General features: G+C 39.1%; 1 protein-coding gene across 10 annotated transcripts in view; it reads right to left on the minus strand.

Annotated features, from left to right (window-relative positions):
• Window positions 1-16,598, minus strand: part of dlg5a (discs, large homolog 5a (Drosophila)) — a 226,662-nt gene that overhangs the window by 121,550 nt on the left and 88,514 nt on the right. For all 10 annotated transcript variants that reach the window (XM_060853989.1, XM_060853990.1, XM_060853991.1 and 7 more), the window contains 4 exons: window positions 8,877-8,945; window positions 6,670-6,844; window positions 5,604-5,747; window positions 2,680-2,863 (listed from right to left, as the gene is read on the minus strand). In XM_060853989.1, the coding sequence (XP_060709972.1) occupies window positions 2,680-2,863; window positions 5,604-5,747; window positions 6,670-6,844; window positions 8,877-8,945 (572 nt within the window). The remainder of the gene's footprint in view (window positions 1-2,679; window positions 2,864-5,603; window positions 5,748-6,669; window positions 6,845-8,876; window positions 8,946-16,598) is intronic.

A 16,598-nucleotide genomic window follows, 5' to 3' on the forward strand; every position in this document is an offset into this window, starting at 1 on the left:
GATGACACCTTTGTCATCACTAAACAAAACAAATTAGAGGAAACCTTCAAGACCATCAATAGTACCCTTACTGACATAACATTCACTAAAGAGGAGGAAAACAACAACAAATTGCCATTCCTAGATGTCACAATAGAGCAAACAGCCAATGGGGAACTTCAAATCAGTGTCTACAGGAAAACAACACATACGGACCAAATATTGAACTACAGAAGCAATCATCCCAACACCCAGAAACAAAGCTGCATCAGAACATTATTTCAACGAGGCACCACACACTGCAGCAAAGAGGAACTACAAAAAGCAGAGGAAAATCACCGAAACTCTATATTCAAAAAGAATGGGTACCCAATGAACACAGTCCGCCGATTTCTCAACAACAACTCAAACAAGCAGACAAAACATGTCCAGAAACCCTAGCCACTCTCCTCTACATCAGGGGACTACTCAGACCCCTTGGCATCATGGTCGCCCACAAACCTACCAACACAGTAAAACAGCAGCTAATGAACGTCAAAGACCCTATACAAACAACAAGCAAAACTAATTTCATTTATAAAGTACCTTGCAAGAATTGTAACAAACACTACCTGGACAAACAGGCAGAAAACTAGCCACCAGGATACATGAACATCAACTAGCCACAAAACGACATGACCCTCTCTCATTCATACCCTTACATACAGTTAAAGAAGGACACCACTTCAACTGGGACAAGACATCCATCCGAGGACAAGCCAAACAGAGACACCCATGAGAATTCCTAGAAGCATGACATTCCAACCGGAACTCTATCACCAAACACATTCAGTTGGACCCCATTTACCACTCCCTGAGAAAAAGAACAGGACCAACCCAAGGAAACCCAAACATATAAACAGAAAGCAGGGAACACCAACAGTGCTTTGTCCAGAGGCTCACTGAAGATATTACCTAGTATGGTAACAAAATGTCTTAAAATGAACCTTCCAGCTCAGCGAACCACTGAGTGCTCACATAGACTCAGATACACAATCGCATTCAGACCACCCTTCACCTTCACAGTTTTCAGATAGAAAAATCTTCCAAATGTATGTATTCCATAACTGGCACAGTAGCTCAGCAGTTAGCATTGCTGCCTCACAGCGGCAAGGACCTGGGTTCGATTCCAGCCCCGGACGACTGTGTGCAAAGTTTGCACATTCTCCCAGTGTCTGCATGGGTTTCCTCCAGGTGCTCTAGTTTGCTCCCACAATCCAAAGATGTGCAAGGTAGATGAACTGGCTGTGCTAAATTGCCCAAAGTATTCAGACATGTGTAGATTAGGTGCATTATTCAGGGGAAATGTAGAATAATAGGGTAGAGGAGTGGGTGTGGTGGTTTACTCACCAGAGGGTTGTGTGAAGTAGTTGGGCTAAATGGCCTGTTTTGACACTGTAGGGACCACATGAATACCAATCTTAAGCTCTGCTAGCTCTACTCACCCTTGATTGATGATAGCCCTAATTGTAGACCTACTGTTTTCAACTTTATTCACATGTTTCAGCAGCAGCCTTTTATGTGTCAGATCTATACCTACTATTCAATAGAACAGATATTATCTTTTCACTCCAAACTGTAGGATTCTGAGAATGCTGCAGTGTTACCTCTCTTACCATTGTCTGTAATTTTTAGAATCACTCCCACCTTAAGCTGTTACATCCCTTCTTTTGAAGCTCAATGAGGTGTTGTACACTAACTTCCAGATTATGTCATTGTCATGTTGCGCCTTACACCAAGAAAGGACCAGTATCACTTTGATTGACTGCAACTCTCAAAAATGCAACTTAGACCCATTTCGCTGTGCTCCAACTGGGGTTGTGTTTACAAATGGTAAATGTTGAATCTTGCAATCAATCATCACATAAAGGAAAGCATCCCATGTTATAACTATCGAACAAAACTCTCCCAAAGCAGCTTGAAATCAAACTCACAAAAATAAATTCTCAAGTTACCATTATGTATCAATTATTCAGCAGTTTTCAACAGGTAAAACCTAGTGGAAAAGTGGATTTGAGAGCTGTGAACTTCATAATATAGAAATTGAAGATATTTCAAAATATCTTCAGTAACAGTTATAATGGCAATTGTGTAACCAAAGATTTTCGGTATGGTTTTGACAAATTGTGTTTATTTTACAATATTAAAAGCAATGTCATAAAATGAAATCTAGTGCACCTCAAGATACATTAGTCCTTTTAGAATCTTTCACTGCTCCACTCCCTGGGCCCTCTCATAGTTTCCCATTTTACAGCCTTACTCTGTCCAAACCTGCTGGCTCAGCATAGAAACCAATAAACATTAAGATACTCCATACAACAGATCAGTAATTCTTCAATGCTCCAAAAGGGCATATCTGAGGTCTTATAATAGCCTTCTGGCTGTGCATTATTACTTGGTAACAGTGGTAATTACTGGCAACCAAAGAATAAGAATCCCATACAAGACCCCTTCCAGTCCATTATGTGGCATTTTGCTGGCCTCTGCCCATTGTTCCTATTCACTGTTATCACAAGCAGAAGGGGAGAAATTCTGAACAAAATCGATGATAGATGCTCTGAACTATTTTGAAATATAACTCAGCATGATTGATGATAGCTGAGAGACAACTTTAATCATATAATTCAGAAAAATATGCTTCATCATGTACTCAACACCTACTTGTTGCTGCTGACTGCGTAGATCAGTGATTTCCTTCTGATCTTCATCATGGAGCCTCTTTAACTCCTCACAGGTCTGTTGAACATGATTGTGTTCCCGTAGCAACTGGGTGTTCTCCCTTTTGATGGCCTCCATTTCTTCCTTGAGTTGAGACTGATCATTTCGCAGGCGGCTGTGCAAGGTGCTGAAAGACAAGTGGAGGGATTTTGGAAAAACTAGCATGATTTTCTTGTTGCACCATCAGTGTGATCTATTAGAATGTGATCATTGTAAATAATTTATAATTCATGTACAGAATGTGGCCTCTACTTTTCAAGCTAAAGATGGACTCGTCTATTTCTGAAAAGCTGATCTCTTTTCTCCACATCCTACAGTGTAACCTGTGCTGACCCCAGGTAACAAAATACCATACAAGCCAGCTGCTAGGATCTGGATGAACAGACTATAATAACTTCAAGAACATAACACATGAAAGAACCCATGATAAGAAAATAAGTGGCAGCACTCCAGGATAAAAAAAAAAGAATCTTTACTGTGCAAACTAGAATAAAACAAACGTAAGCAATAAGGACCAAACAGATATGCCAACTAGAAAAGAAACAAGCCTCAAAGACAAATGGTAAATTATAGCTCAGATTTTATACAACTCCAACAGAACTACTATCGAGACATTAGAAAATCAGAAAACACGACTGTCTCTATATTTTGGAAATGCCCATTCCAGTTGATACAGTTTTGTTGTCCGCTACATTTAACATGTTAACACATACTGGAGTCAGATATCTTGAAATTGACTTACAACATTAATTTTCACAAGGCTATGTCATCAAAGCCTGAGATCTGAGCTTTCTCATGTTACTGCACAAGACACACACAAATGACTTACTGCAGTGACACAATGACAGAGAAAGTGACTGAAGATGAGATAGATGCCTTTATATTGGAATAAAATGTGAAGTTGCCATAATATTATCTGACTATAGGTCTGCTCCACATTCAGGGGGCAGAAGGGAAAGAGACAGCAAGATTGAGAGTGCAAGCAAGAGAGAGTGCGAGCGAGAGTGAATGTTGGTGGCGATTTAGCCTGATCACCACACCTCAGGCAAGGGGACAGATTGAGATGGAGATTCCTTCGTGGTAATCTCAGCTGGTGTCGGTGTGGGAATTGAACCCATGTTATTGGCATCACTGTATTAAATCTCAGCTATCCAGCCAACTGAACTGACAGATTATCCAGGAGTAACTGACTGTGCAAAGGGACAAAAGTATTTTATAATCATTTATTTGAACTACAGAATTATTTCATTTTGATAGGTTGTTTTTGACAGTAATATTTTATACTGTGATGTCATTGGGGGTGGATATGTATTATTAGTTGTAGGTGTGTGTTTGTTGTCTGACTTGTATCTTAAGTATCTAAGACGTCATCCTATCTGACAGGTGCTTGATGACGTGAAGTTTGGATGCATCATCCATTTTTTTGGAGAACTTGGTCATTGCTACCGTAACACCACAAGACTTAGATTGGACACAAGGTCTCAATATCTTGCCTCAAATTCTTGCGCTTGTATGAAGATCTTGATTTCATATGCTATCTTCCAATTCAAGTTTAATAAGTGTCTGCTTGTTCATTGCTCATGATCTTCCATAATTTTCTCCCTTCTTTTCAACAATGCGTTGCACACAAGTGATTGGGTCATGCAGCTATCGGAGGGAGGAACAACCTGTTCACAGAGATTATTACACAGTGGAACATGTGACTTGAACCAAGGTGCCACTACTGAACAGAAAAGCCCTGGTATGAGCATTTTAGTTAATTTAATCAGCCAGTTCTGAAATGTTTTACACACCTCCAGGGCAGGTAGGACTGGAACCAGGGCCTTCTAGCCTAGAGATTGGGACACAACTGCCCCTCAAAGGTTTGCCTCTACCTCAATTATTTTTTTCACCTGCACTGATTCTAATGAAAAGGTGAGACACACAAATTGCTAGATATTTTCAAATTACAAATGAGACATCAGAAGACTAAAGCAAAGGTTTGTTATGGCAAATCTCAGCAAGTAAGCATGCTATCTTGTATCCAACAAACTATTTCTAATCTTGGTGTCATATTTAAACCGGAGATGATTTTCAACCATGTGTCCACATTAAGAGAATCTATTTCCATCATCACCACATTGCCCCAACTCCAACCATCTTAGCCTATTTGCTATTGTATTGAAACTCACCAATACCTTTGTTATCTCTAGATGTGATTATTTCTACACACTTCTGACCAGCAGCATGGTTTACTCTCTACAAACTTGTAATCATGCAGAATGTCTCAGTCTGTCTCTTAACCCACAACTGTTACCTGATCACCCCTTTGTCAGCTTTGATAAAGTGTCAGTTAGACTTGAAACGTCAGCTCTTTTCTCTCCTTACAGATGCTGCCAGAACTGTTGAGATTTTCCAGCATTTTCTCTTTTGGTGTCAGATTCTAGCATCCGCAGTAATTTGCTTTTACCCCATCACCCCGGTTTTGCTAACTTTTATTACCTCTTTGTTAAGCAATACCATAATGATGATTGTCATTCTAGCTTTCAAATCCTTCCTTGATCTCACTGTATTCTCTGTAATCATCTCCAGTTCTACAACTCATTAAGATATCCACGCTCCATTATTCAGATTTCTTAAATATCCATGATTTTAATAATGTTACCATTGATTGCTGTGCCTTCAAATGCCTACGCCCTAAGCTCTGCAACCATTGCTATACTTACCAATCTCAATTTCCTCCCTTATGATGCCTCGAGTCTTAAGTACCTACTTACAGGCTTCAGTGCCACACTTTGTTTTGAAATTCAATTTGAAATTTTGAAGTTCCTTGGGACGTTATGATATGTTAAAGGTACTTTATAAGTTGCTATTGCTGTTGCACTTACTGATAAAAATCTGCTTCTTTGACTGCCTCCTCACATTTCTTTAGCGTTTTTGTGTGTTGGTTCTGCAGAGACTGCAGATCTGACATGGCTTTCATGCACTGCATCTTCAGTCTCTCATAGTCATGGCTCGGCTTTGGGCTGGGTCTGTTGAGAAACAGATACCATGTATTAGCGATTGCAAAATCAAGGATTCACAAGATTACGGAACATTAGGATCAGGTGTTATGCTGACCTTGAACAATTAGATCATGGCTCATCTACACTTCAATTCTACTTTCTTTCTTTAATTCTATATCCTTGCACACTCTTTACCGACAAAACGTAGTCAACCCCTGTATTCAAAGTTCTCATTGACTCTCGGTATTGAAAGCACTTTGGCTACATGTACCTTTGAATTTTGACTCCTTTTACCTGAAAAAGTGCTGCTTGCTTTTCCTCTTCAATGACCCAGTTCTAACTTCTGTCTCCTAATATCTAAAAAGGTACCAGTTCAACAAAACTAGTTCTAAAAGAGAAAGTCTGCCTTTTAAAATTATCTTTACATTTTAAGTTGACCTTGAGGAAAAACATTAAAAGTTGTGATGTAACATTTGATTTTCTAGTCATCATGTTTTACATGATACACTGTACTGAGGCAGAAAATATTTAGGTAGCATAAATGACATTTTTTGAAATATTGATCTAAATGCTTAAAAATATTTTCACCCCATTATATTTATATCCAGTGGAGACTTCATTTCATTTGTGCATATCATTTTCCTACTTTCCAACAAAATCTGACACTCAAAATAGTAGTCCAGTAGGTATTACAAAGAATACCTGGAGGTAATAATAATAAGCAAAAAATATATGTAGCCTCCTTAGTTTAAAGCAGTGTCTTCCCTTTTTAGTCCACAGTCCAAATAAGGAATTAAAAAGATGTTGTCTCTACAATTGCTTAACAGGGGTCACAATATTACAAATGTAACTGTTAAAGTCTCTTTAACAAACATAAGATGCAAAGTTGCTCTTTCAGAATTTAAAGAGTTTCATAAAGTACCCTGAAATAAAAGTTCAAGGTTCATACCTGCAATCATCGAATGTAGACCCAGGAGAAGAAAGTGCTAGCTGTTTACGTAACTCATCTCTTTCCCGAGTGACCTGTCGAAGTTGGAATACTATGGCTTCTAACTTCTCACTCATCTGCCTGGTATCCATGAGCATTGGTGGAGGAGAAGCAGCTTTCCCAGATGTACCTGTACCTATTTAAGGAAAATCAATCTGTGTTATTTTTTTGGTAGAAAATTGGTGTGCGGTTAAAATCATTTGTAGCACTCACCAGCAATGTCTTACATTATTCCTGAGGACTACAATTTTAATTTACTCTCTAAACAGGACCAGAGAAAATCAGGAATAGACTTTTTTTTAAAAAAAAGGATATCTGGTCTGCATGGACCAAAGGGTCAGTTTCCATGCTGTACAGCTCTATGACTCTAATTTGCTTAAACAGAAATTTATGATTTTCTCCATCAAGATAGTTATATTATTCATTTGCTATCAAGGGTTAGCTGCTTAGGAAACTGCAAAAGATTTTGTTTCTATCAGATACAAAACAGTATGTATTTCAAGATAGTGTTCATTTTTTAATGGAAAATTTGTCAAAATATTTGTGATGAATTAATTATGGCAATTATATTTTCCACAAATAAAATCACACAAAATCACGGAATTTTACAGTTTGGAGTGCTCCATTTGGCCCCAAATCCCAGCCCATTCCCCATATTCTTTTTTCAAATATTTCCTCACTTCCCTTTCTAAAATTATTGATAAGCATTCTGCTTCCAACTGATGGGAGACTTATGTTGTCACAATCATTTGGGTAAAAGCATTTTTTCATCTTCTCCCTTCTCAGTATATTGATGATTGAAATTCAATGTCTTCTAATTACAAATTCAAAGATCAGTGGAAAGTTTTATTTTCTAATTTATCCTAATGACTCAATTTTCAACATTCTGTGACATCGTAATTTTCTTTGTTCTAAAGAACAGAATTCTAGTTTATCTAGTCTCTCCTCGAAAACAAAAACCACTTATCCCAAACACCATGCTAGTGAAGCTCTTATGCATCACATCATTGAAGTCTGCAAAGTAATGCATTCAAAACTGAACACAGAATTCTGTGGTCTAACCAATAACTTTATCATTTTGTACTTTATGCCCCATTTGCAAATCTGTTGAATGATGTTGTATAAATAGGAGCGTTAAGACTTAAGTGATTAATTGCAGCTCACAGAATCATATATTACATAGGAGGCCATTTAGACCAAAGAGTTTGGGCTGAAGGGCAATCCAATCTATTCCACTCCCCATTAATTTCTCATACTCCTGCAATTTATTTCTTTACAATACTCATGCAATTCCCTTGTGGAGGCTACTACAGATGCATGCACTATTTAACCAACACAGTTTTCAAAATCCAAAAAAGACCTGTTACTGAAATAAATGTTATTTATGCTGTCTCTGGTTCTTTTGCCAATCACCAACTTAGATTTGTACGATTTGATTATTATTCTTCATTCATTGGAAAACACTCATTTATTTTATCTAAACCCTTCATAATTTTGAATACCTCTACTACATCTGTTCTGAACTTTCTCTGCCCTCAGCAAAATAATGCCAATTAACTCCAATATATCGAAATCACAACTACTTTATCACTGGAAGAATTCTAGTAAATCTCTTCTGTACCATCTCCAGAATCTTCAAGTCCTTCCAATTTGTTAGGATTGAATAGTTATTTTAAATACATAGCAATAAGACCAACGGTCAAACCTACAATCATCTATAGGCATGGAGGTATGTTAGAAGCGAAGAACTACTTATTTGTAAAGTACTGCCATCTGAAACAAATAATCATTGCATGCAGTGGAATTGTTCTTTAAACAGAGCTTGACAAGTTATTGAGGAAAGAGCACATTTATCTGTTGTAGAGGCTATGCAATAGGGAGTTTAGATAGTGATACATCATGAACAACTGTGGTTTCCTGGAGCTGTTTTAGAGTTGGAAAGGAATTTCCCACAGCTTGTCCTGGATTGTCCAAGGCTGCTTTTGTTTCTCTGAGCAGCTGCATCATTAAAAGTAGGATTACAACACACAGGGCTGTACTGTCTGATGGATGGATCTTTCACACCCTTCTTTTCATATGTTTGTATTTGGTTTCCATTTATCAAAGATAAAGTATCTGACTAAAAAGTAGGATCTGGACTGTATCACAGAGAAAGGTTGAAAACTCACCAATGCTGCTGAGGGAGCTGCTACTTTCTGAGTCGGAAGGCATTGTTGACAGCACACTGTAGGTAGATCCTGTAGAAGCATACAACTTTAGATGCAAAATTCTTTCTCCTTTTAAGTACTTTTTAATGTACAATTACTACTGGAATATAATGCAATGTGGAAACCAACTAGCATTCAACAAACTTTCTGAAATATATTAAACAACTTGATAAACTATTTTAATCTCAGGGTTTTAGGAATGCAAACCAGAACAGAGCAAGAGCTTCCCTGATGTGCTTTAGAGATCTACTTCATCAATCTTGGGGTGAAAAGATTATGGTCTTAAAAGTGTGACTTTCCTTCAGAACTGCAATCAAGTGTCAGTCAACATTGCAAATTATGATTTTGGACTGGGACTCAACCCGGGCATTCTAGGACACAGAGTAGCAACGTTATTTGATGCCGCAGATATTAACATCCCAAGGTTAGCAAAATTAGTCATTCCATATATGTTTTAATACCATACTGATCAGTTGAGTAATTGTATGAACAGAACACAGTCCACAGATATTCCAAAGCTGTCAATTCTCAAATAACTGCAGCAGGCAAAAGTGCAATTCTATTAACTGTGCTCAACAGCATAGTATTGATGTTCTTGTGCATACTTATAATCGCTAATGGATATATTATTAAGAAAACTTGTTTGTAACCGTGGGAAAAAAAACTCAGAAGATGCAACATTCTGTCCATATTCCTGTATGCCTCAGAAACCCGGACAATATTTAAGGATCTGTGGAAGAAAATAAAGGCCTATAATCCAGCTACTAAATTTATGGATAAAACTCTACTTGCAGATGATAAAAGCAAGTGATGAGAAGGTAAAAAAACCTCTAAAAGTGACATCTAGAAAAGAAACATCAGTACTTTGACCATTTGATCAGAACTGAACAACTACAGAGATTTCTTTGAGAGGGAAAAGTGAAGGGCAGCAGGAAGAGGGAAGGACCGAGGCATAGTTGGATAACAGACAGCATACAGAGGTTGAGACATGTTGCAGTGGATGGGACAAAAGCTCTGCGTTGTTCCTCCGAACTGTATCACTAGCAAACTTTTAATGTTCCTTTATCTTTCTCCTGGATTGTCAAACTGAAAATAAGACAGTAGCTATAAGAACCAGATTGGAAAGTGCAGACTGCACCACACAGACTGCATTCACAGTATTAAATGACTGTATTCACAGTAGCAAAGCAACACAATTCAATTGAGTTCGAGGAAGGGTCACATGAACTGAAACATGAACTGGTTTCTCTCCACAGATGCTGCCAGACCTGCTGAGCTTTTCCATCAATTTATTTTTGTTTCTGATTTACACCATCTGCAGTTCAATTTAACACAATTTAATACCCCACTTCTTCACCTCCCCTCACAGTATCTATCACTGGCATCAGAATGACCACTTATTATTGTAACTTAACAATTAACACTTCTCAAACCACTGTACTATCCATCTTAAATAGCTATGCCAATCCAGAACAGTGATTATCTAGTTGGTTCTATTACAACTCCCTTGAGCCACACACATGGTCATTTAAACACATGGACTTTTACAAGTATGACACAGGCTATTATAGTGATTGCAACAAGGTCAGACAGGTGGACATCATAGAATGAGTTCCCTGACTGGTGCTGTTAACCTGGTCCAGTCAGGGAATCCTGGATGACAAACATAAATATAAATACCGGAAGAAACATCAAAGAAGCGCTTCGCAGGAGGCTCCAAAGCACTGATGATGTCGCCTAGCCAGGGGACGAAACGTTTGCAACAAAAACTTCCAGCTCGGCGAACAGAACCACAACAATAAACACGAGTATCAGAAGTTCTGTTCACTCTGATAGCTGGCTCTGAGGAAGACGGACTAGCGCCAAGTATTTTCAGCAACACATCTTCTGTTACATATAATCAATAAAGTTTAACAATGAATTGTAATTCTTGCACAACATGTACACTGTAGTCATTACAACTGTGAATGTGTTAACTATCTAAGATATCATACAAATCTTTCTTTAATGTACTACCTGAGATAAAAAGGTAACATTTGGTCATATTTTGAACAAGTGTGTGGATTTTTATTCACTGGCTATTTAAATATACATAGTACTAATTCCTCAATTTCAAAAGACATTACCTATGCACTAAGCTATTGATGTTGGATGCTGTCTGGAGAATGTAAATGTGAAAGTATGCTGTTCTCATATTAATACCAAAAATAGCAACTTGCAATATTATTTATTAAATGCAGACTCAGAAATTAAATCATTTCAGCAGAAAATTGGTTCAATTTTGAGGCTTCAAAAATAAACACATAAGCAATACCACTGGGATGACTTGTTCAACAGCAGTGCCTAATGAGGCAGATTTAATAAATGGTCTCAGAGTAAAAGAACCCTAGGGAACAGTAACCATAACATGGTAGAATTTAGCATTCCACATGAGAACGAGAAACTTGAGTCAAAAACGACTGTGTGAAAATTAAATAAGGGTAATTATGAAGCAATGAGGGCAAAGCTGGGTGGAGTGGACTGTCACTGGGAAAATGCTGGAGTCTATAATCAAGGATGTGACAGTCAGAATGTGTAGCAAGATTAGGTATAATCAAGCAGAGTTAGCATGGCTTCACAAAAGTGAAATCACGTCAGACATTTGGATTTACAAGGATGTTGCCAAGGTTGGAGGATTTGAGCTATAGGGAGAGGCTGAACAGGCTGGGGCTGTTTTCCCTGGAGAATCGGAGGCTGAGGGGTGATCTTATAAAGGTTTACAAAATTACGAGGGGCATGGAAGTCTTTTCCCTGGAGTCCAGAACTAGAGGGCAGAGGTTTAGGGTGAGAGGGGAAAGATATAAAAGAGACCTAAGGGGCAACATTTTCACACAGAGGGTGGTACATGTATAGAATGAGCTGCCAGAGCAAGTCATGTAGGCTGGTACAACTGCAACATTTAAGATGCATTTGGATAGTTATATGAATAGGGCAGGTTTGGAGGGATGTGGGTCGGGTGCTGGCAGGTGGGACTAGATTGAATTGGGATATCTGGTTGGCATGGATGGGTTGGACCGAAGGGTCTCTTTCTATGCTGTATATCTCCATGACTCTAATAGATTTGGAATTCAAAAAGGCATTTGATAACGTACCACACATAAAACTAATTAATAAGCTAAAAGCCCATGATGGTGGGGTAGTATATTAGCATGGATAGAGGATTGAGTAATCAGTAGGTTAAGTCAGGATAAAGGAAGCATTTTTAGCACGGCAACCTGTAACTTGTGGAGTGCCATGGAAATCAGCATTGGGTGAGTAAATGGCTCCAAAAAATGTCTAATGGGGCACACCTGGAGATGTTCCATTAGCAAGATTTGACACATAAAATTATTTTAAGAAAATCAACTGTGATACTGAGGTACATTTTATCATGATAGATATTTTAATGCCATCACCATATATCAGTAGCCTTTCAAGAAGAATGATCACAATAATTTAATTAAACCAATATGCAAACACAAAATAATATTCATACTGTAATTTGATAACTTGCTGAAATTTTTCATCCAAGTGGTATATTCCTTGCAAAGACATACTACTAATGGACTAGGTCAGATTGAGATGTCTGGTCAGCTGACAAGTTGGACCATAAGGTCTGTTTCTGTGCTAACTCTATCACACTACTAGTTTTTGAATAAGTTAATTTGAAAGATATTTATTTTTAAAACACATATTAAATACTCATTAAGGAATATGCCATTGGTATTTTTGCAATGCAATATATCTTTGATCTTCCACAAGCAACAGCTCTAAGCATTTCATCAGATGCTGAAGCATAGTGGTCAAAACTTTAGGTGGCAAGCAAACATTTCAGTTTACTGTTTGTGATTATCTACAGTTGGCAGCAATCTAGCTTTCTATGGAGGACCAGAGCATTAGACTGAAATTGGAAGAAGACTAGTTGACAGTTCTTTTACACTTAACCACTGAAAACAATGTTCTTGAACACTGAAGGAATCAGAAGAATTTACAACACTGAGCTTCAGTGGTTGCTTTTTCCCATGGATCTGTTTAGCCAGGAACTGCCAGGGAAGGAAGAGTACACAATAAAACAATTGCTTCTTCAGTAAGTCACATGACTGAACAGCACAAATAAAAAGAAGATTAAAAGAGGAATAGGTGCAACTGCAGCCTTGCTTTTTCAGCACCATACATAGAAAGTAAACAAAGTATTTAGATGCAGATTTTCTGCTGACAGATTCCAGGCTTGCACCATTTCCCTATGAGTAGCTTGCAAGTCTACCACAAACTGTCGACAATTATGCCTTTTGTCCTTGTGAAGAAAGGAACATCTTAACTGAGAGGATTAGACAGTAAAGTCTCAAGTACACGGAAATTTTCAAATGACCATCAACAAACTAGGTCTTGCTCTAAGCAATCCCACAGAAATGTGATGCTAAAAAAATTGAGTTGCATTTTAGATTTTAGATGAGGTTAAATGAAAATGATAGGGAAAAACTACCAATACTTGGAGAGACTGGTATGTGAAGTTCACAAATGAAAAGATGCAAATCAGCCAAAATTCATACGATCCAAAGTATGCATCTAAAACAGCATACTGAGTGCTGAAGAACAAATTCAAGCAGGTAACAAATGCTTCTAACTGCAGAGCCTCTCATTAATGTTAGGGTGTGGATAAATTATGCCAAAAGAATGACGACAAATGGTTTAATGTTAAAGGTTCCACAAATTGATGTAAGATTTCCTCTCAACTATTCATTAGCTTCACCTTTCTCCCTCCCCAGATGCTGCCAGACTTGTGAAACTTCTCCATCAACTCCTGCATTGTTTTAGATTTACAGCATCTGCAGCTCTTTGTTTTACCAAAACAGGTGCTTTGGTCCTTATCCACTTATCAGGCCAAGCTGAATGTTGACCAGATCTTGCTGCATATCCAACATGGTGGCAGCAAAGTAGCAGCATTCGGACCAAATCCTGAGCCTGGGTCATCCACTTCCATCTGCCATTTGTTTTCCCCTTTCTTTTACTTTTGCTCTCTTTTCTTCCTTTTCAGCAGCATCAGTCCCTTTCACGGTGTTTTAGCTGCAGTTCCTTCCCAGAGTGTCGGCAGCTGCAAGAGCAGTTCCTTTGCTGAAATAACAGTCCCAGGAGGCAGCAGCGACATAAGTCAGAACAAGGCAGCAGCTGCTTCAGCGTGGTGGGCCGACCGTCTAGTTTGGGCCCAGTTCGGGATTCAGCAGCTTCAGTTGTGGCTGCATTGCCAGTATCAGTCCAACGTGGACTCAGGGCAGTGACGCGTCGGTGGAGGCAAAACAGTGGCGAAGATTGGTGACAAAGATTGATGGCATGGCTCTATGGACATGGCTGCACCCGAATGTGTGACAGTGGAGGCGGTTGCATAATGACTGTGGTAGCGTGTGGGGACTTGGGGCACCTGAGTGTTCACAGAATCGACTTTGTGGCTTTGCTTCTCTGGCAGCAAAGATTCATGGCAGAGGCCAGGGAATGATCTGGGCATTTGCTTTTCTTTCGGCTGTTCCTTTTATTTCTTCTTCTGTTTTTTAATCCTGTCTTTTATGTTCTATGATGGCGCCAAAGAATAGCAATTGTACATTTTTCACTGTACTCCTATATTCAAATACACATAACAATAAGATCTAATTAAACAATTATTCATGTAATCCCATCAAAACTGGAGGCTTTTAAAGGTACCATTCTCAGCAAAGACCTTTTCAAGTTTGGCGTTACAGAGATAGAAAACTTTGATAGTTATCTATATGTATAGGGAACTCCAGCTGTCTAACAAAAACAGAGCCAAATTAAAAAGATGGAGTTTGGTCAGCTGCAAGTGTATAGAACATTGGCTTGCCACACAGTCAATAGGGAAGATTTGATATTGTTATTAAAACTCAACTTTATTTCATACCTCCATGCAATCAGGGATAATATAATTGCTAAAGTGAAGAAACATTATTTCAGAATTATTGAATTGAATTGAATTTATTGTCACGTGTACTAAGACACAGTAAAAAAAACTTTGTCTTGTGAGCAAGATAGACAAATCAGAGTTAAGTAGCATAGATAAGTAAATAATAGGTAAGCAGCTGCAAAAATAAAAACAAAGGTACAGGTGAATTTTTTAGATTAGATTAGATTACTTACAGTGTGGAAACAGGCCCTTCGGCCCAACAAGTCCACACCGACCTGCCGAAGTGTATACCACCCAGACCCATACTCCTACATTTACCCCTTCACCTCACACTATGGGCAATTTAGCATAGCTAATTCACCTAACCTGCACATTTTTGGATTGTGGGAGGAAACCGGAGCACCTGGAGGAAACCCACGCAGACACGGGGAGAATGTGCAAACTCCACACAGTCGCCTGAGGCGGGAATTGAACCCGGGTCTCTGGCACTGTGAGGCAGCACTGCTAACCACTGTGCCACCCTAAATGTTAAGAGTTTGACAGACCACTCGGTTTCTAAAAACAGTAGGGTAGAAACTGTTTCAAAACTGGCTGATGCAAGTGTTCAGTCAATAGTAGAGGTTGTAGAAAAACATTGCAGGGTGAGACGGATCTTTGAGAATGCTGGCAGCCTTTCCTTGACAGCGGGTCTGGTAGATGGATTCTATAGATAGGAGGTTGGCCTTTGTGACTGTCCGGGCCAAGTTACCACTCTCTGTAACCATCTCTGATCTTGAGTGTACAGTTGCCATACCAGGCAGTCGTACACCCAGACAGAATGCTCTTGATGGCACACCTATAAAAGTTGGCAAATGTATTCACCATCATGCCAAATTTCCTCAGCTGCCTGAGGAAGAAGAGACGTTGTTGGGCCTTTGTAACCACTGCGCTCACGTGAAGAGTCCAAGAAAGCTTGTTGTGGATGACCATTCCCAGGAGCTTGACACTCTTCACTCGTTTCACCTCTGTGCTGTTAATGTTTAGGGGGCATGAGTAACATCCTGCCGAAAGTCAACAATGTGTTCCTTGGTTTTGCTGGCATTGAGAACTAGGTTGTTCTCAGTGCATCATATTTCCATGTTTGCCACCCCTCTTCTGTAGTCTGTTTCGTCACCACCTGAGATTCGACCAACTCTGGTGGTGAGATCAGCGAACTTGTAAATGGCATTAGTCTGGTATTTGGCGATGCAGTCATGGGTATACAGTGAGTGCAGTAGGGAGCTGAGTGCACACCCCTGGGGGGGCTTCAGTTTTGAGTATTAGTGAGGATGAAATATTGTCCACAACCTTCACTGATTGTGGCCTGTGGGTCAGGAAACTGAGGATCCAGTTGCAGAGAGTGGGGCTTAGTCAGAGATCACTAGATTTAGTGATCAGTCTCGAAGGAATAATAATGTTGAAGATTGAACTGCAGTCAATGAGTAGGGTTCTTACATAGCTTGGTATCAAGATGTTCGAGGGATGTGTGATGTCAAGTGATATGGCATCTGATGTGGATCTGTTGGTACAATAGGCAAATTGGAGTGGGTCAAGAGGAGTGGGGAGGCTGGAATTAATTAATGCCATGATCAGCCTTTCAAAGCACTTCAAGACCACCAAAGTTAGGGCCACTGGACAGTAGTCACTGAGACATGCTGCATGAACTTTCTTAGGCACAGGGATGATGTTGGCCTTCTTGAAACAAGCAGGGACAGTGGCCTGCTGCAGCGAGGGAT

The sequence above is a fragment of the Hemiscyllium ocellatum genome, chromosome 43 (assembly GCF_020745735.1).
Source record: "Hemiscyllium ocellatum isolate sHemOce1 chromosome 43, sHemOce1.pat.X.cur, whole genome shotgun sequence".
NCBI classification, from domain to species: Eukaryota; Metazoa; Chordata; class Chondrichthyes; order Orectolobiformes; family Hemiscylliidae; genus Hemiscyllium; species Hemiscyllium ocellatum.